This window comes from Protopterus annectens, chromosome 2.part0 (assembly GCF_019279795.1).
Source record: "Protopterus annectens isolate FY-2018-M chromosome 2.part0, PAN1.0, whole genome shotgun sequence".
Classification (NCBI taxonomy): domain Eukaryota; kingdom Metazoa; phylum Chordata; order Ceratodontiformes; family Protopteridae; genus Protopterus; species Protopterus annectens.
In genome coordinates, this window is record NC_056728.1 from 1745253913 (window position 1) to 1745274135 (window position 20223).

The 20223-nt window shown below is 42.9% G+C and overlaps 1 protein-coding gene across 1 annotated transcript in view; it reads left to right on the forward strand.

The window, feature by feature from the left end:
• The window catches only part of CASP9 (caspase 9), a 785542-nt gene extending 767442 nt beyond the window's left edge, over positions 1-18100 (forward strand). The window contains exon 11 of the mRNA XM_044060440.1: positions 14206-18100. Within this exon, the coding sequence (XP_043916375.1) occupies positions 14206-14346 (141 nt within the window). The 3' untranslated portion in view covers positions 14347-18100. The remainder of the gene's footprint in view (positions 1-14205) is intronic.
• Positions 18101-20223: the final 2123 nt, after the last annotated feature.

The following is a 20223-nucleotide window of genomic DNA, read 5'->3' on the forward strand; positions in this document are numbered from 1 at the left end:
AGTTTAGTGAGTCTATCTTTGATTCCTGAGTGAAGGATGGTGTCGACGGCTTTGGCAATATCTAGGTAGGCTGTGTGAACTACCTTTCCCTCATCCACAGCTATGGTGACAGACTCGAAGAAGTCAATCAGGTTGAACAGGCATGATCTACCTTTCACAAACCCAAACGGTGTGGAGTCCAGAGTTTGGAGATTCCTTCTCTCCTTATTTACAAGGTCCATGATGATGCACTCCATAGCCTTGCATATCAGACTCATCAGGCTAATGGGGCGGTAGTTCCCAGGGTTTGTTGGCGCTCCCCCTTTGTGAAGTGGGATGACCATAGCAGTGTGCCATTCGGTAGGAACAAAGCCTGAAATGAGGCTGTGATTGAACAGGATACTCAGGTGTGGTGCCAGTTAACTTTGTAATTCATGTAGAACACAGCCAGGGATATTATCAGGTCCCATGGAAGCTATATTCTTGGCTTTGGACAGTGCGTTTTTTACCTGCGTAGCCATGATAATAGGGACTTGGCATTCCTCGGGTATTGTTATAGGCCCTCTAGGGGGTGAAAGGGGGGTAAAGTTCGCACTGAACCTGTCAGTCAATATGTTGGCAATATCAGTTGGTTCTGTATATGTATTGCCATTGTGCAGTAACTCAGAGCAGATCTGAGTATTGCCATGTAGATTCTTGACATAACTATAGAATGCCTTGTAGCTGTCTTTAGAATCTGCAGCAATTTTGTTTTCGTAGCTTCCTTTAGAGGATTTGATGATGTATCTCAGTTTTTTGCTGAGGCTGACAAAGGAGTTTTTCCAGTCTTGGGACTTCACCCTTTTCTGCAACAGTTTTTTCCCTCTGTTGTAGAGTTTGTTTATGGTGGGGGACCACCAGATTGGCTTCCTTTTTTTGGAGGAGAGTGTCTTGGTTCTGTTTGGTATGGCCTGTTCCATGCACTTGTGTATGTGTTCATACAGTCCATTGGTGTATGATTCAGTCATGCACCTATTTTCCATTTTCATGGGTGTCGTGAAGTTAGCCACCTCTGTTTTTAGAAGTCCAAAATTGGCTTTGGAGACTTTTTTTTACAGTGGTTTCCTTTGGGGGGTGAGAGTGGGATATGGATCTCCATTTTGATTAACTTGTGGTCAGATGTGACCAGGGAGGAGTTGATTACTGGTATAGAGCAATGGTCGCCCATGTTAGTAGTGACCAGGTCAAGGATGTTTCTACCCTTGGTGGGGGTAAGAATGAGTTGGTCCAGGGCATTGGAATTAATGAATTCCAGAAAACGTTGAGCAAGTGTGTTGTTACATTAGTAATTTTCCCAGTTAATGGAGGGATAGTTAGCCTCCCAGTATAAGGGTATTGGGTTGTATCCTAATATTTTCCAGTATGTTTAGGAATGTGGAGTGGGAGTCTTGGGACATAGTGGGGGATCTATAGCAGGCTACAACCCGGATTGCAGTTTTACCCAGTGTTAGTTGTACCTGAAGTATGTCTGATGTGTTATGTTGGGCTGGAGGTGTGCATATCCTTTATGAATATGGAGACACCACCGCCTTTAGTGCTGTGGTCCAGGTTTATGGGCTGAAAGGTGTGGTATGAATTATAGCCTGGTAGTGCTGGGGTGCTCTCTGAAGCCTTGAGCCAGGTCTCTGTAACTGCACAGATGTCGATGTTCTCCATTTTAAGGAGTGCTTCGAGCAAGTGCATTTTGAGATTTAGACTTCTAGCATTGAGTAGCATTACCCTCAAATTTTGTTTACTTGTAGCTGTTATGGTGGTAATTTTGTCTTCAGGACATTGCTTAAAAAAGGCACTATAGGGGTGGAAAGAGCCTTGGCCAGTATCCGGAATCCCTGGGGTGACAGGTGCAGGCCATCTCTGGTGAAGCATTGAGGTCTGTTAGTAGTATCATCCCAGGCAGACAAATACTGGATCCCCTTAGAATGACACCAGAAACTTAGCCAATTGTTGAAGTAATCATTTTCTGCTTGTACTGTGGTATCATTCTGGGTGACGGAAGGATGCTGCTCAGAGCTAGGGTCATACCTGTCTGGGTTACAAGATCCGAGAGCTCCTCTGTCTCTTTTCATGTAGTCCAGGGAGGTACATCTCAGGTCATTCACACCAACATGGACAATGCCAGAGTCATATTTGTACCTGTTGTGGAGTGACCTAAGTGCATGCGTTATGTGGCGGATCCTGGCACCCTAACTTTCTCCTTATTCAGCCTTGTGAGTGGGATATCAGTGTGCCATACTATTGAGTCAGCTATGACTAGTGTATTGGGTAAGGTGTTTTGCCTTATGCGCTTTGGTTGAGTGGCACATGGTTTGTATGAGCTATGTGTCTCATGGTTTGTATGTGGTGGTGGTTTGCATTTCTGCCTTGGAGGTCTTTGTTGTTTGGGCAGATTTTTATTGACAGCCTCCATAAATGTAGGTGTGTGTTTTGTGTTACTATGTGAGGGTTGTGGCGGTGTATGTTCTGGAGGGCTATGTGTTGAATGTGGTGTGGTGCAAGTGTTAACCTTCTCCTCTTGACTGGCTAATCCAGTCTTGGCTGGAGAGTGCTTGGCTTCCAGTTTGGCTATATATATGCATCTCTCACAAGTCATAATGTTGGGAGGTAAGAGGAAAGGGTTGTCTGTGTACATGTGGCAGTTGCTACATTGCCTCAGGATGCCCAAATTCACCAGGTTGACAGGTGAAAGCACAGGGAACTGACCTTTAGACATGCCTGGATATGAGCTCAATATATTAAGTACTGAAGCCTTTTACAGGAAAAATGTCACTTAAAGTGTCTGAGTCTGTACAGAGCACTGCCAAACACTTGAGGGGAAACTAATACGTAGACCCTGGAAATTTAAAGATGAAGTATTGAGGCCGATATTCTAAAGTAAGGGAGAAATCAAGCAGTACTTACTGAAAATACAGGATTAGCTTGTCAAGAATGATAAAAAGAGGGGAGTTGCATGAATGGCTACTACTAATGCTGGGCTCAGCGCAGTGTTTGGACCTTCTACTGCAGAGGTCATCAAGAAGTGTAACGAGAGAGGAAAGCCTCCTCCTCTTAATTTTCCAAGGGTATCTTGCTTCCTCATCTAACTTCAGCAAAAACCAAAATAAATAGTCCCAGCCAAATGCTGATAAGCAAACATTTAAAAAAGCAGCATCAGGGAGGGGGCAAAAACATAACTATTCAGAGCAAAGGATAGTCCAGTAAGTCAAAATGGCTATGACTACATGAAGGAGGCTGACACCCCTCCCACAGTGGCAGTCCCTTAATCCTCCCAGAGGGTCTGAACCTCCTTTAGTCTCTTTGGAAACAGATTGTTTCATACAGATGGGTTATAAATGTGATCCATCAAGGCTACAGATGGCAGTAGGAGGATGTACCTCCTTTCCAGGGGATTCCTTCTTACCCAGTAGACCAAACTCTTCTCTTCTCTTATGCTGTCTCAGGGTGTAATAGAAACTGTTTCTCCTCTATTAGGAGAAGGATTTTATTCATATATGTTTCTTTGCCAAAGAACAACAATTCTTGGAGACTAGTTCTGGACTTTCCTTTCTTGAACCAGTTTGTGATACTGCCCAAGTTCAATATGCTGTTACTTCACAACTTATTACCCCTTCTTTCTGTTAGTGATTCTTGATTTAAAAGATTCAATTGAGCACAATCCCATTCATCCAGATTTCGGGTTTAAGGTTTTATTAGCCTGGCTCATACTATCAATTGACTGCCTTACATTTTGGGCTATTCAGTGCTCTAAGCCTATTTATAAAGTGTCTAGCTTCTCTGATAGCCCACTGTAGACTGCAGCGTATCCAATTTTTTCCTTATTTAGCCAACATGCTTATCCTTGCAGACTGTTTTTCAGAGTATCAGAAATCTCTCTCTTAGGTAAGGGATTTCATGCATATGCTGGGATTCCCTGAGAACATTCAGAAGTCTTTTCTGACTCCTCACAGGATTGTTTTTCTGGGGTGCCTGCTGGACACCTCAGTACAAAGAGATTTTATTTCACAGGATATTTAGGACTATTTTGGGGTTTTGCACTCCATCTCAGGAAGGGAGTTTCTGTGGTTTTTGGTTCTCATGATACCTCTTGCACGACTCCTCATGAGAAAGATAAAATGATGTCTTTACTCTCTGTGGTCCCTGCATCAACACCCACAGACTTTTCAAATTCTAGTTTTAGGATTTGCAAAAGAGAAATTTGGTGTCCCTACCACACTGTTTCTGCAGAATCCAGGTCTTACATTCTCTTCTCCTGCTCCAGTATAGTCCGTCACAACCAGTGCCTCAGACTTTGCTTGGAAAGTAGTATCAGTGGGCAAAAAAGTGCAGGCTCTTTTGAAAAGAAAAGATGGACCAAAACACATCAACATAAAACAGATGTAAGCTCTTTTAAATGCTCTGAACTCTCTGAATCATCTGTGGCCCCAGGATCTCTTCATGTATTTACAAACAAAACCACGGTAATGTGGTACATAAACAAGGGGTAGACCAGATCTTTACCCCCCTTGTGCAGACTAGCAGTGTTAGCATAGGATGTAGCTTTACAGCACAATCACACACTGTGAGTATTTTACATCCCATCAGAGCAAAACTGTATGGCAGACTAGCTGAGCATGATGGGGAGAGACCCTCACAAATGGAAACTGAATCAAGGGGTCTTCCAAGATTTGATCCATTTATGGGGAACACCTCAAGTAGATAATGTTAAGTTGTCAATCTCGCCTTCATTCTTGCTGGATGGGTTCGGAGTCGAACCTCGGCTCCGACTCGGCCTATTACTAAAGCTCGAGAGCTATTTTTACCGGCTCAAGGCCATCCTATGTCCCATAATGCTAGGCGTGATATACCCAGATCTCGTTTGCCGCTTCAGCTACGAGGTTGCATCTTTTTGCCGGCTCCAGGTTGTATTGATCTTTTTCTTCTATTTAGTCAGTTTTTTGGTTTCTAACCTTAGTGATAGTTATTACTAGTTACTACCCTATAGATCCCTGTTTAGAATCCCCTCTTAGGTAGTTTTTTCTTCAGTTTTTCCCCTCACTAATAGTTAGGCCTTTGGCTAAACTAGTTCTGTAGTAGTAAATCCTTTTGGATTTTTTCTGTTAATTTTTTTTGTTGTAGTGTGCCTACAGTTAGATTGTGTTAAAAGTGTTGGGTTCTTTGTTTTTTCTGGGTCTGTTACAAGCTCTTTGTGTGTGTGTGTGTGTGTGTGTGTGTGTGTGTGTGTGTGTGTGTGTGTTGGCTGATTGTGACTAGACCACTTAGAGTGGTCTTTTTCTGCCTGTCATCCTTGTTTCAGGATGTCAGAAGATGTCTCTGACAGATGGGCCCTCTGCACCTGCAGGACTCTTGTTCTGTCTGCCATGCGTTCAGTCCAAGAGTCCTGCAGGAATGCAGAAATAAACTTATTTTGAGAGGCTTGTTGAAGCCTGAAGGTTCCCCGGCTAAGTCTTTGTCGGGTAAACCTTCCAAGCCCGCCAAACCGTCGGCTCCATGTTTGGGGCAGTTGCCGAGCAGCGCTACTACTACTACCACTGCATCAGTTCCGGCCCGAACCGATGATTCGAGGCCTCAGTCGGCTTCGACTCTGCTGTCGGAGCCGTCTTCGAGCAGAAAGTGTTCCAGGTCTCCTTCCCTGGAATCTGTCCATTCGGCTCTGAAGTCTCCCTTGTTATCGGAGCGGAGTCACAGGTCACATTCCTCTTGGTCTTCCAGGCTGTCGGACCATGACCTCGAGAGGGTGGTTAGCAGACTACTTAAGTCACAGGCACTGGCCCAAATGTTGCATAGCCCTCCTCATCAGACAGTAGCTATCACTACTCCCTCTTTGATTCCTCCTCCGACTCTTCCTTTGAGTTCGGAGCCGGAGATCCTAGGGGTCGGGACCGTCGGTACGTCTGAGCTGATACCACTCCTTTCGGCTCCCTCGTCGGCTCCGATCTCTTCCTTGGTTCCATCTTTGGAGGGATCCGGGACTCCCTCGTCTGTTCCAAGGGGGCGAGTGGCATTGGACCCTTGTCCAACCCCGTTCTCCCTCTCGGAGCCACGGCGCAGGTGAGTTCGACCCCGACATCGGCCTTGGAGCCATCCCTCTCGGTGCCGAGAGGAGTCCTTGTCTCTTCGGAGCAGGGACCCCCTTCCCTGCCTGATAGGGGTGCCTTTGAGGTCATGAGGAGTGTGCTGGCCCCTGTGCCTGCTCCACTGTCGGCTCCTTTGGCTCCTCCCTCTATGGTGCCTGCTTCAGTCTCTATCCACCCTTCCGATCCCAAGCGTAGAGAACCGATGCTACAGGTAGCCCCATTGGGTGTATCCTCTTCTTCCGAGGCCTCCCCTGATCCTTCAGAGGAGCCCCCTCGGAAGAGAAAATGCAAGAGGAAGCATGTAGACTCCCCTGAGTCAGTCATGTCGGACACCGACTTAGATGAGTCAGAAGGGTCCCCAAGGTCCCCGTCTGAGGATGTCTCATTTTCTGACATCCTGGAGATTCTTAAGCAGAGGGGAAACTGGTCTGCCCTTAACCCTTCCGAGGACGAGTCGGTGTACCTGGATGCATTTGGTTCTCACCCTTCCACCTCCTGGGTGTCTCCGCCTTTTGACCCACTCATGGATGTGGTGGCTCGAAAGGTGTGGACGACTCCGGATACTATGGAACCAACTCCCCGGAGGCCTACAAAATTTATTACAGCCCCTTCTGACAAGCAGTTTCTAACTAAGGGTGTCGCTGCTGATGCCATGGTGGTGGCGGCGTCCACTAAAAAGGAGTTGGCTGACCCTTCAGTACCTGTCCATCCTCCTAATAAGGAATCTAGGACTATGGACAGGTATGGCAAGCGGATGTTTTCTTCAGCGACCTTTGCTATGCGGTCGCTGAATTATTTGTGCCATTTCACCCATTTCCAGAGAGACCTTCTTAAAGAACTGGATGATACCTTACAGGACCCATCAGCTGTGAGGTCTCAGGAAAAGATCAACTCCCAGCTGGGGACCCTGAACTCTATTGTCAACTCCTCCATGCAGCTCATTTCCTATGCAGCCGATGGAGCGAGTAGGGTTGCAGGCACGGGCGTTGCTCTAAGGAGACATGCCTGGATGCGGTTTTGCAATTTTGCTGACCCCTTCAAGGCGTCTTTCACTAACACCCCCTTTGATGGTTCTGCCTTGTTTGGACCTCAAGTGAAGGATACATTGACCAGGTGCGAGCAGGAAGGCAAGAATCTCTCTGCCGTAGGAGTCTGTTTTTTACCCCTTCTAGACCATACCCTAAGGGTCAGAAGAGTGGGAAAATGTGGTTCCGCAAACCTCAGGGAGTACTGCCTGACGCACGTGGTGAGCTTCCCTCCAGAGGCAGAGGAGGGAACAATAATAGACACCACCCGAGGGGCAGGGGGGGTCGGCAGAATCAGGGTAGCAGAGAATCCTTCTCTGACAAACCCTTCCAGCACCCCTGAGGAGCTGCCCGACTATCCACCTTCGGAGGCAGTCGGTGGAAGACTATCACTGTACCCAGAAGCCTGGCATTCCCTCACGCAAGACAAATGGGAATGGTCGATCATATCCGAGGGTTACAAAATTCCCTTTATTCATACCCCACAACAGCCAAAAGGGCCCCTTCCAGACGTTCCACCCAGTCTGAGGGATCAAGCAGCACTAGAAATTTTAAAGCTGCTAGAAAAAAAAGCCATTCAGCCAGTCCCAGCAGACCAGCAAGGATCCGGAGTCTACTCCAAGTTCTTTTTGGTACCAAAAAAGAGAGGGGACTGGAGACTTATTTTGGATCTCAGCAGGCTGAACAAGTCTGTTCAAAGAACGAAATTCCGGATGGTCACGCTTCAGTCCATTCTACGCTTTCTGGGTCAGGACAATTGGATGTGCTCTATAGACCTTCAGGATGCGTACTATCATATCCAAATGAACAGGCGCTCCAGGAGGTTTCTCCCTTTCCGGCTGGGAGCCAGTCACTTCCAGTTCAGAGCCCTGCCCTTTGGCCTCACCACAGCCCCCAGGGTGTTTGCCAAATGCATGGCAGTGGTTGCGGCTCACCTGAGACGGCAAGGATTCCAGGTGTTTCCATACTTAGACTACTGGCTCCTTAATGCCACCACCAAGCGTCAGCTACTCCATTCCAGAGATTATACCCTCCAAATTTGCAACGAGCTAGGTATATCTATAAACTCCAAAAAGTCTGCCTTGTCGCCTTTTCAATCTATTACTTTCATAAGCGCCGTTTTAAACACTGTGGAACTGTCAGCAAAACTGCCTGTACAAAGGATTTCAGACATTCACGATCATGTTCAAATCCTACTACAAGAGAGCAGAGTCCAGGCCAGATTCGTACTAAAAACCCTAGGTCTCATGGCAGCAGCCATCACATTACTCCCTCTAGCTCGCTTTCACATGCGGATTCTGCAATGGATACTGTTTTCCCAGTGGTCCTTTCAACAGCTTCCAATGTCACACAGCATTCTAATCACTCAGTCATGCAAAAGGCACATTTTGTGGTGGATGGTCTCCCCTCAGGTTCTTCAGGGCAGACCTTTTCTCCTTCTCCTCCTGTGGCTACTGTGACAATGGATGCCTCCCTGATCGGTTGGGGGGGGGGGCATTTTCAGGGCAGGACAGTCCAGGGCACATGGCAACCTTTCGAAGGCCACCTGCACATAAATGTGCTGGAAATGAAAGCGGTACTTTTAGTGTTGCAGGCCCTTCAAGACTCTCTACCCACCGGGACTATTGCAATTCAGACAGACAATATGTCTGTAGTGTGGTACATCAACAAGCAGGGAGGAACCAGGTCCTATGTCGAGAAGCACTCAGACTTTGGCAGTGGGCAATCTCTTCTCAACGGTTTCTGGTAGCAACGCATATCCCCGGGAAGTCCAATGTCATAGCGGACAGGCTAAGCAGAGCCATTCTCATGCCCCACGAGTGGTCTCTCAACCAGCTAGTAGCGAAAAAAAATTTCAGAAGGTTGGGTCAGCCTTGCTGCGATCTTTTGCAACCCCTCAAAACAGCAAGTGCCAAGACTTCTTCACCCACTTCCCTCTCCCAGGTCTTCCCCCAGAGATGCTCTTTTCCACGATTGGCCCCGGGGTCTTCTGTATGCCTTTCCCCCCTTTCCCTTAATTACTCAGTTAATCCAGAAAGCAACTGTTTTGAGATCCAGAGTGATCCTCGTTGCCCCTTACTGGCCTCGACAAATTTGGTTTCCGTTCCTGCAACGTCATCTACTAGATCAGCCCTGGCATCTGGACCCAGCGCCAGATCTTCTGACACATCAGTCGGGCGGACTGCATCAATCTCTCCAATCTCTCAACCTCGCAGCTTGGTTGCTCCACTTCCAACCCTAGCCAGGCTTCCCTCAATCTCTCATTCAGTTCGTGACATCATCCTCGCTTTGCACAAGTCTACTACCAGAAAGACTTATGCTAGCAAATGGAAGCGTTTCTCTGTTTGGACAGGGGAGAAACAATTGACCCTTTTACAGCTCCTGCCCATACAGTTTTAGAGTTTTTGGGAGAACTTTTTCAAATGGGTTCTTCTTCAGCCACCATCAGAGTTCAGCTGGCTGCTATTGCGAATTTTCATGTTGGATTGTCAGAGACCAGCATTATGTCACACAAACTTTGTAAAGCCTTTCTAAAAGGGAACCCTCTTACTCAGGCCCCGGGTAAAAGATCCTCCCCCGCCATTGGACCTAAATTTAGTGCTGTCGTCTTTAAATCTCCCTCCCTTTGAGCCTGCGGCTTCCTGTTCCTTAAAGTTGCTATCTTGGAAATCTCTGTTCTTAGTAGCCATCACTCCAGCGAGAAGGGTATCGGAACTTCAAGCCCTTTATGTTTTTCCCTCCTTACCTTGTTTTTCACAAAGATAGAGTGTCACTTAGGACTAATCCGTCCTTTTTACCCAAAGTACTCTCTGAAAAAAAATCTGAATCAGACCATCGATCTTTGTCTTCTTCCCACTTTATACCAATAGGTCTGAACGGAAGTTACACTGTCTGGACGTTCACCGTCAATTACGCTTCTACCTGGATAGAACCAAGCAGACGAGGAAATCAGAACAGCTCTTCCTGTCTTACGCGGAAGGGAAGCAAGGCGTGCCAGTTTCTAAAGTAACCTTGTCCAGGTGGTTGACCTCTGTTATCATTTTGATTTACCAATTGAGGCATAAAGAGCTTCCTATTAAGTAAAAAGATGTATCCAAGCAGCCAAGCAGAAGCAACCCGCTAAGAGAAAGTTGATGAAATCTTCTTTATTCCACACAAAACAGACCACAACGTAGAGCACAAGCGCTTTCGCTCGGACTCTTCTGAGCTTTTTCAAGTGAAACAGTCAGGTGCTTGTGATAAGTGCTTAAATACACTTGTAGAGTAATTGATTAATCAATTAGGCTTTATCCACATTTTAAAAAAGGCAATGCCTTACATAAAAAAAAAAAAAAAAAAAAAAAACTTCATGAATTTAATTCTAAATAGATTAATATAATATAAATATCCTTGTAAAATTTAAATTACTAATTTTCATAATGCATTCTACGTTTCTAAAATTAGGAACTATTTTTCATTACTTTCCTAACTTCATATATACAACATGTTTGAGATGTTAAAATCTGATGTCAACATTGTAAACATTCTTGACACTCTAAGCATTAGCTCTGTTTTAAGATTAAGAAGGGCTAGACTTTGATTCTAGTCAGTTTGAGATTTTACCAGCCTTATAGGCTAGCTAGGGTCCCTTATTCTGTTAAATTTGTTCGTGGACCTTAATTATAGTTAGGACACTTTTCAATATCTTCCCACTTTTAGTATGACACATTTTTGGTTCATCCTTTTAATGTTCTGAACTTTTTTAAATGTTTATTATTGTATTATCGTTTTTTGCAAGAATGTTTACAATGTTGACATCAGATTTTAACATCTCAAACATGTTGTATATATGAAGTTAGGAAAGTAATGAAAAATAGTTCCTAATTTTAGAAACGTAGAACACATTATGAAAATTAGTAATTTAAATTTTACAAGGATATTTATATTAATCTATTTAGAATTATATTAATCTATTTAGAATTAAATTCATGATGTTTTTTTTTTTTTTTTTTATGTAAGGCATTGCCTTTTTTAAAATGTGGATAAAGCCTAATTGATTAATCAATTACTCTACAAGTGTATTTAAGCACTTATCACAAGCACTTGACTGTTTCACTTGAAAAAGCTCGGAAGAGTCCGAGCGAAAGTGCTTGTGCTCTACGTTGTGGTCTGTTTTGTGTGGAATAAAGAAGATTTCATCAACTTTCTCTTAGCAGGTTGCTTCTGCTTGGCTGCTTGGATACGTCTTTTTACTTGGTTCTGCTTGTTGAATTACGTTTTAGCTTCCTATTAAGCCCAGAGCTCATTCAACCAGAGCATTAGCTTCTTCAGTAGCCTTTCAGGCAAGATTGCCAATGGATTCCATTTGTTCAGCGGCCACATGGGCCTCTCCTCATACCTTCATTTCTCATTACAAGCTGGACATGACCTCTAGAAGTCGGGCTGATTTTGGTTCCACTGTACTCAAGAGTTTGTTCCATTGAGCCACCCAGGACTAAGGTGCTAGGGACGCTGTCCCATCCAGCAAGAATGAAGGTGAGATTGACAACTTAACATTGAGAAGTTATGTACTTACCATAACGTTCCATGTTAGTTGTCTTCTTCTCGCCTTCTTTCTTGCGTCCCACCCTCCATCCCCCTAGCCTGGCAAGACCGAGAGTATCTTCGGAGATGTGTCATCATGAGAGTTATCTCCTTAGCTACCTGTCTTCTCCTTCTTGGCAACTCTTATAAGAGTTTTATATATATATATATATATATATATATATATATATATATATATATATATATATATTCTCTGTCATGGTGGGGACATGTATGTCCATAGTGTTAGCTATCAGATGAGATCTGGGTATATCACGCCTAGCATTATGGGACATAGGATAGCCTCGAGCCGGTAAAAATAGCTCTCGAGCTTTAGTAATAGGCCGAGTCGGAGCCGAGGTTCGGCTCCGAACCCATCCAGCAAGAAAGAAGGTGAGAAGAAGACAACTAACATGGAACGTTATGGTAAGTACATAACTTCTCATTTTTGACCTCTGGCTCCCTAAACAGTCAACTGGCAAAATTCTGTTCCAAAACCCCATGCAAGAGGGTCTGGAAGAAAGATGTCTTTTCTTTTCCTTGCACTGGAATGTTCCAGTATGCTTTTCTAACATTGTTTCTCTCTGCTTTTCCACCCTTTCCATTGATATCTAGGGTATTTCTGAGGATTCAGAATGACTCCACAAAGTTCATTGTGGTGACACCCTTCTGGCCCAGGAAACTGTGTTTTTTTCCCTTTTTTTTGCCAGTGATTAGTGTTGCTTACTACAAACTTCCTTGGAGACCAGATTTAATCACAAAGATCGGGGTGTTTAATATATCCCAAACCCAAATGACTGCAGTTGATTTCCTAGATGATAGGATTTTAAAACATTTTAGCCATCTTTTTTTTATGAGGACTTGCAGTTGGCATTAATGGAGGTAAGAAAGCATGCTAATAGAAAATCGTATATTAGCAAATGCAAAAGTTTTTCTAGTTGATGCCAGCAAACAAACCATCACCCATTCATGGCCAGTGTTTCTCTGGTTTTATTGTATTTTTGTACTTTACTATCCTATGGCCTTTCTTACTCCTCAATCGAGGTTCAGTTGTTGGCCATTTCAACATGTCTGCCAATAGAGCCCCGTCTTTCAATACAATCTCATGTGAAAATGTTTTGGAAAGGGGGTCTGCATAACAAGCCTCCTAAAAAAAACAGTGTCTCCTCCTTTGAATCTTAATTTTATATTAGAAGAGCTAACTCTTGCTCCATTTGAATCAGCTCATTAGGCTGACTCAAGGTTCTTAGCATGGAAAACAGTGTTACTCATTGCTCTGACTTGCAGGAAGAGTATCTGAGCTGCAAGCTCTTATGGTGGGTCAGTCTTATTTCATTTTTCACAAATATAGGGTTTCTTTGAGAACTAATCCTCCTTTTTATGCTTAAAGTGGTATCAGAGTTTACTATAAGCTAAACTATCCTTCTTTCTGTTGAGAATTCATCTTTTTATGCCTAAAGTGGTATCCAAGTCTACTTTAAGCCAAACTGTCCCTGTCTTCTCCTCTGAACCTAAGAATGAAGGAGAAAAGGATACTTCATACCTTAGATGTCCACAACTCGGGTATTATCTTGGCAGAAAACAATCTTTATGAACTTCTGATCAGTTATTCATCTCTTGTGAAGGTAAGAAAAAGTACAACCTATGTTGAAACTGTTTCCAATAGTTGTCTTGAGCTATTACCTCTTGTTAATCCCACCACAACAAATCTATCCCAGACAGGGCCAAGGCTCATTGCTCCACAGCCTTGGCTTCATCTGTAGCTTTTTAAAAAGGTTGTATTCTAAAAATATTCTAGAAGTGGCTGTTTGGTCCTGTGTGAATACCTTTACAAAGCAATGTAAGCTGGGTTCCTTCTTCAGGTCTAGGACAGGCTTTGTCTGGACCATTCTGCAGGAGCTCCTCTCTTCCTTTCTCCTCCAAGTCCTTCTAAGCCTTGGTAATTTTATTCATGTAGCTTAGGCTACTGCAGCAGTGGTCATAATGATGAACATAGTACAGTTGTGTAAGTAAACTTATCATGACAGTAGATGTTTGATTGACCACTGCTACAATAACTACTCGTTCCAACCACCCCTCTTATTTGTGTATAATTTTTTGCCAAGGTGTGGACATGTATCCTTCTTTTCCTAGCATTGTCCTCTCAGAGCTTTAGCCTCTCACTTTCTGTTGGCATGAGTGCTTCAAAGGGCATGGTGTCTAAACCTGACTTTATAATCAGCTCAGCTCAAGTTAATTAACAGTTTAGGCATGTTGAAGCTGCCCTGAAGCTTTGAACGCTGGATGTCTGCTATATCCTTTGTAGAAATAACACATATAGCTTAGGCTGCTACAGCAGTGATCATCTGAACATCTACTGTTGTGGTAAGTTTACTTAACACAACTGTATTTTCTTTCTGATTTTGCAACGTCTCTTTAAGGTTTTCTTACTAGCATTTATTCTCACAGAACTGTCCATTTGCTACTTTTAATTTCTGTTTCAAAACAACAGTTCCACTAACATCAGCTCATGTTTGTTTTCCTTTCAGGTAGCAGATAAAGTTTCTCAAATTTCAGCTAAAGGGATCTACAAGCAGATTCCAGGTTGTTTTAATTTTCTCAGGAAACGTCTTTTCTTTAAAGTGAAAAAGAACTGGCGAGTAGCTGGAGCTGGCCCAGTCTCTGACTGACCATATGTTTAGTGTGTGTGATTTTCTGTAACAAAGATATTCAACGTTTTTCATAGCTGGCCTTACTGATCCCAGTGCTGTAAATCAGAATTCATTGTAAGAATTCACACTTTGTCAAAGTATGCATATGGGTGTTAAAAAGTTGTCGATATTTTTTAACCTTATTTGACTCTACCTGCCTTGCCTGAACAATAATCCTACTTTGAGGGACACACTGCAGTGGGGAACAGCTGAGAATTCCTACTAAAGGCCCTCTGTTCAGCATGTTTCTTTCACTGTCACTCTCCCATGCTGGGCACACACTTCCCACCTGCAGAGACTATGTTGTGAAATAATAGCCCTAGAAGGGTATACCTGGTTCAATATTTCTGACTTTTTTGTTGCCTTGTACAGTGTTTAGATGGTGGTCCTAGTATATGCCATAGGAAAGTTGTAAAGTTTGTCACTGAAGATACCTAAATCCTCAGTGTCCCTGCTGTTGCCAAATCACAATCCCAGACCCAAAGTGCCATTACTTGTGTGACTAGGGGAAGAAACGCAATGTATATTGCTGAGAGAAATTAATCTCATCTAACAGGTTAAGGTGTGAGATGCAACAAACCCATTTTAAAATGTGCAGGATGGCAGCACTAAAGTTATTCAGAACAAGGGATTGGCCTTGGGTCTCTCACTCATTCTCAAGCAAGAGGTGGGTATAAGGCAAAGGGCTAAGAGGTCAGGCATCAACCAGAACCTCATTGTTGAGAGTCTGCCATGTTGCTAGCACATACTATTTCCTCATCTACAGACTTTCCTGTAGGTAGAGAGGGGCTAACCCCTTTATTCCATCCTCTGATAAGAAAGAGGAAAATAAAAGGCTGTCATCTAAGCGTCACTGTAGGAAGTGTGTTCCAGTGTTTGAACTTCACATCTCCCCCATTGCAGTACATGGTTGGTTGGTCTTTACAGTGCAGTGGGTCCTTAAGTCTCAGGTAAGTGCTTGAGGTCCATTTTCTTTTTGCCTTTCTCTCTCCACCGGACTTTGCCTGGCTAATAAGAGTAGTCAGATGGTTCCCCGTACCCCTCCCTTCACCAATAAGCATATGGTCATGCTCATGGCATTGCACTGCCATCTATAGCACTGTTTGACATATGGTAGGATATGACTGAGTAGGTGAGTGTACTACCCTAGAGATTGTCCACTGATGTGGGTGCAAGGCTTGCTGGTACCATTTTTGTTATGAACCTCTCTTTATGCAAAGTCTCAGTTATCTGGTTTCCTGACTGCACCTGTCCCTTGTCTTACACTCATGGTGCCAGTGTTAAATAGTTTGCCGACTACTGGAACTAATTCATAGAAGATTTATCCCTTCATGTCAGAATCCTCTTAGCTAGAGGAATCAGGGGGGCCAGAGATCCTTCTCTTTCAACTAGTCAAAAGTAGTGATATATGCTGTCTCTGTAGCTTCCTTCTAAATGACCCTTACTTTGGAGAGACCCTCAATGTAATCCCATTCCTTCCGACTGGCCTAGAGTTTGTTTTCTTCTTTCCAAAGTAGAAGGACCCATGGGGTTGCTCCCACAAAACATGACCCCAAGGTTGCTATCCTTGTGAGCTGTAAGCACCTAGATTTCAATGTGTCAAGTCTTAAGAGGACAGATACCCTAAGAAATCCTCAGATCATTGGACTGTCCACTTTTGCAAACATCCTGGGATTGATTTCTTTGTGATCTCTTTAGCATAGAACAGGTACAGAGGCCATGTCTTATGTACTCCGTTACTGATTAGAGTCCAAGGTTAGAGTGAGTAATACGCGTTTCCCCTCTGCTATTCTGGACCTTAGATTCCTGAATTATTTCCCCATCTTTGTTGATTCCAGTCCTGTCTTGTTAACCAGGGAGTAGAAAAGCTGGTAGAGCTCCCTCATAAGATCAAAGAATATCTGGAAGAAACTCTTTCCTCAGTGTGCTTTCATGTAGTCCACTGTAATTTTTGACTGGACTAATGTTGTGGGTAGGGCAGTGGCTTCTGGGATGTTATTGCACTGGATGATATGAATCAGAATGTCTTTCTTTAAGGAAGATCAACCATGAAATGGCAGATAGCCCTTAACACTGGCCAATAAGATTCAGGTGGTTATCTCTCTGAACAAACATAAATAAAAACATAGTGAACTAAAAGATGACTTTAGTTAGTCAGTAAAGTGAAAGATAAGCAGTTTCACCTATCAAACTGTTTTAAAGAGCTTGTAAATTTCTTCAGATCAGTGTTAATGCCAGAGCAACACCGATGCTTAATTGCATTTCTTAACTGAACAGTGCTAAGCATTTTAGTGGTTAAATGAAATTTCCTTTTAGTTTACCCAAACTGTACTCCTCTTTAAGGAAAAACAGAGATTGTTGTTTTTATTGCACTTTTCATAGTAAAGTCCAGTTTGGGCAGGCTTCTCAAAGTTTATCAAAGAGAAAATAGACTTTGACCATCATTGAATGTCTATATGATGTTCTTCCTGGCTACCCCCTTCTTTTTCTTGTAGGCTTCTAGCTCAGCACCTAAAGAGTAGGAGGATAAGGTTTAAGACAGGACCTTCAGGAGAGACAAAAGTGACCAAACATCTAACAGCCTTCCCTTCTGATTGCCCAAGAAATAGACTTTTCACAGGGGCAAAGAGGCATTTCTGACGGTACTTTCACTGGAATATGCATAGGAAGCTGTTTTTCTTTCTTTTATTGTTTGCCCTGGCTTGGATAATCATTATCAAGCATATTTCTTTTCTTGACACACTTAAATAGCCACATCTTAAAGTTCTTAGATTTTTCCTTATCAAGAACTTCCTTCAGTGGTGCTCATAGGTTAGTCATATCCGCAACTTCTCAGAGGAGTCATACAAAATGTTTTTCTTTTGTGATGAGGAAAGGAGGTTTATTCTCATCCCTTCCTTGTTCTGGAATGTTTTTCATCATACACTGGATCTCAGTGATTTCAGCAAGCATATTAGGTATTCCAGATTTCCAGACATTATCTGTTCAGGGGTTCACTTGTCAGTGCAGTTGCAAATAATATTGGTATCACTATTTGAAATGATGGTAGTGTACTGGATTGCACTGGGAACTCCACAGAGATTCTGAGCTTCTTAGTCTCAGCATAAATTTTTGTACAAAGTGTTTTGCTTTTTAGCCTGACTTCTGATTTTAGAGTGTTCAGTAAGGTTGCTACCATGGTAGCAGAGGCCTTGCAAGAAAAGTGTTTCCTAGTCTTCCCATATTTGAATGACTGGCTTTTGGTTTCCCCTTGGAGGGTCTCCCTGGCACCAGCCCTTTCTCTTCACTGGACTTCACTGTGGAAACTGCCATAACCCATGAAATGCTCATTAGTCCCTTTGCCATGAATTCTCTTCATAGTAATGGAGTGAACACTTATCAGAGTTGGTCATTCCTAGCTTTGGCACAAAAACATGGGTCTGGTGTTCTAGGTGAAGAAACAGAGGTGTCAAGACTCATCTGTTCCTCTTTGGTCTTGAGTCTGTGGTGACAACAGAATTAATTGTCCATTTGACCCATTTACTTTAGACTGTGCTTCATTGGATGATGGTGAGGTGTGTTGCTGCTTAGTCATACACAGTCATGGACTTTCTCCTGGTGTTGGGCCTCTACCATAGGTTTGTAGATTAGTGAACTGTATTCACCAATCTGGTATTTGTACCCGCGGTGGTGGTGCTGCGGTAGCGTTGTCGCCTCACAGTAAGACGCTCTCTGGTTCGATTCTCAGCTAGAGCATCTTCTGCGTGAAGACATGCGTGAATGGGCGTACCTTTGTTGAAGGTTGTGCATCAGGCCTGGCAAGCCGGTACGTAAAAATCAACTGCCAATTATTAGCGGACCGGAGTTCCGCTGTGGCGACCCCTAACCGGGAAAAGCCGAAAGACACAAACAATTCACCAATCTGGTGTTTCCCTTCTTACCTCCAGGTCGTCACAAATGCTGATGATAGGTGCATCATTGACCGATTACAAATCCATATGGGTCTTTCCTAATCAGTTGGATCTCCTGGGGGAAAAGGTTACATATAAACCTCCTGTCTCCAAACTTCTGTTTCACAGGTGAAGTATTTTATATGACTAGATATTATGCAAACACAGAGGCAGCAAGAGTGTACTCGTGTTGCATGTGTAGAGAGCTGGTGAGAGTTTGGTAGTGGCCTGGCAACTAGAGCATGATGTTTTCATCTGTTCACATCCTACGGGGAAGTGAACATATTGGCAAGATTTCTCAGGGCAGTGAGAACACTGTCCTGGAACTGACTGTAAAGGAGGCCTGCCTTTTCAAACTTTTTTAGGATTGGGGGCACCTCCATGATTGATCTTTTCACCACAAAGGGGGGCATTGTTTTATCCCAGTTCTGTTCACTCGTACTCTAGAGGAACCCTTAAACTAAGAGATATCAAATAAGTGATCATTTGTGATTCTGTTTGATCTTTGAGCCTCTGCGGTGGGTGCCTTGTATCCTCCCACCCCACTCCCTCCAAGTTTGGACCCCTCTCAGCCACGTTAGTTTGACAGTTAGTCCTTTAAGTATGATGTCTATCATTTTATATCTGTGTTTAAAAGCTTACAGATATGCTTTCTTAGACCCAGCATGACACCACAGAGTTTAGTTTTGGGAGACATCCACACATCCCCAAGAATGGAAGCTACAAGGTGTAAACACTGTGCCAAAGAGAGCCACCTAATGGAGGAGTTCTTAGCTGTTACCCACTGTACAGAATCTATCTCAAAGATCATTTGATACTGTGAATGCTCATTTATCAGTGGATTATGCAACATTTTGTGAAAAGTATGCTAAAAATGGCAGTATAGTATCAAAATGCATCATAACATTAGTTTAGCTGCAATTATGCTAATTATTGTTTAATTTTCATCAAAACAATTCACTTTTAAGTTTAGTTTTTCTTGCATGAAGAAGCACATTTTCCTTATATGACCACACAGTTTCCTTGTTGATGACAGTTACCTAGAAGTGAAGTGTGAGATGTTCATAGTGTGAGTCTGCTACGAGGTTTTGATTCTATATTTATTAAACTGTTAACATCTGACTTTTCTTAATAGTTTATGGAAAACTCAGTTTTCTATTTTTATAGATTGTCCTAACTTTAAATTTATATGAACTGTGATTCAGCATTGGTCTCTCATACCAAAGACTTGTGTGATACCCGCTTTCTGTATTATTGTATCATGCTGCATTTTTGAAATTATATAATAGCTCAGCAGTATGCAACCCCATGCGAGACGCAGAATATCTGGGCCCTTCTAATGAATTATTTCTATTTGCCAGTTATTGGTCTTTCTACAGAATGCAACAATACTGTGTATTTAAGGTAAATCACATCATTTTTATTCAGTAGTATATGAATGAAAGTATTTGAAAGGTAGCAGAAACATCAGCCTTTTAACTGTGCATTTCCAAATTTATGAACAATATGCACAGCTAGTGATACAAAATACATTAATATGTTGTAAAAAATGTTTCAAAAATGAGAGTGATAATAGTGAGTATTTTTATATATTTCATTGTATATCCTTACCTAAATGAAAGACTTCTACCATTTTTGTAATACATCTCGATTATACTTATCCTTTTCCTGATCATATTCATAACCTTCCTGTATTGCCAGCTGTTCTTTTAACTGAAATTTTCTAAGCTTTTAATAGCAAAGTCTTGAACGCACAATTTTGCCTGAATGTCTATCTTGCCCAAACCAGTGATGGTTTAGGATTAACTGAAAATGTCCTAAAGGGATAGGCAGAGACTCTTATTTTAATGAACCTTCATTATTTCTTAGTAGTGAATCCTCTTCTGAAGAGAAAAGTGTAAACAGTGGCTATTTTCTACAAAAATTT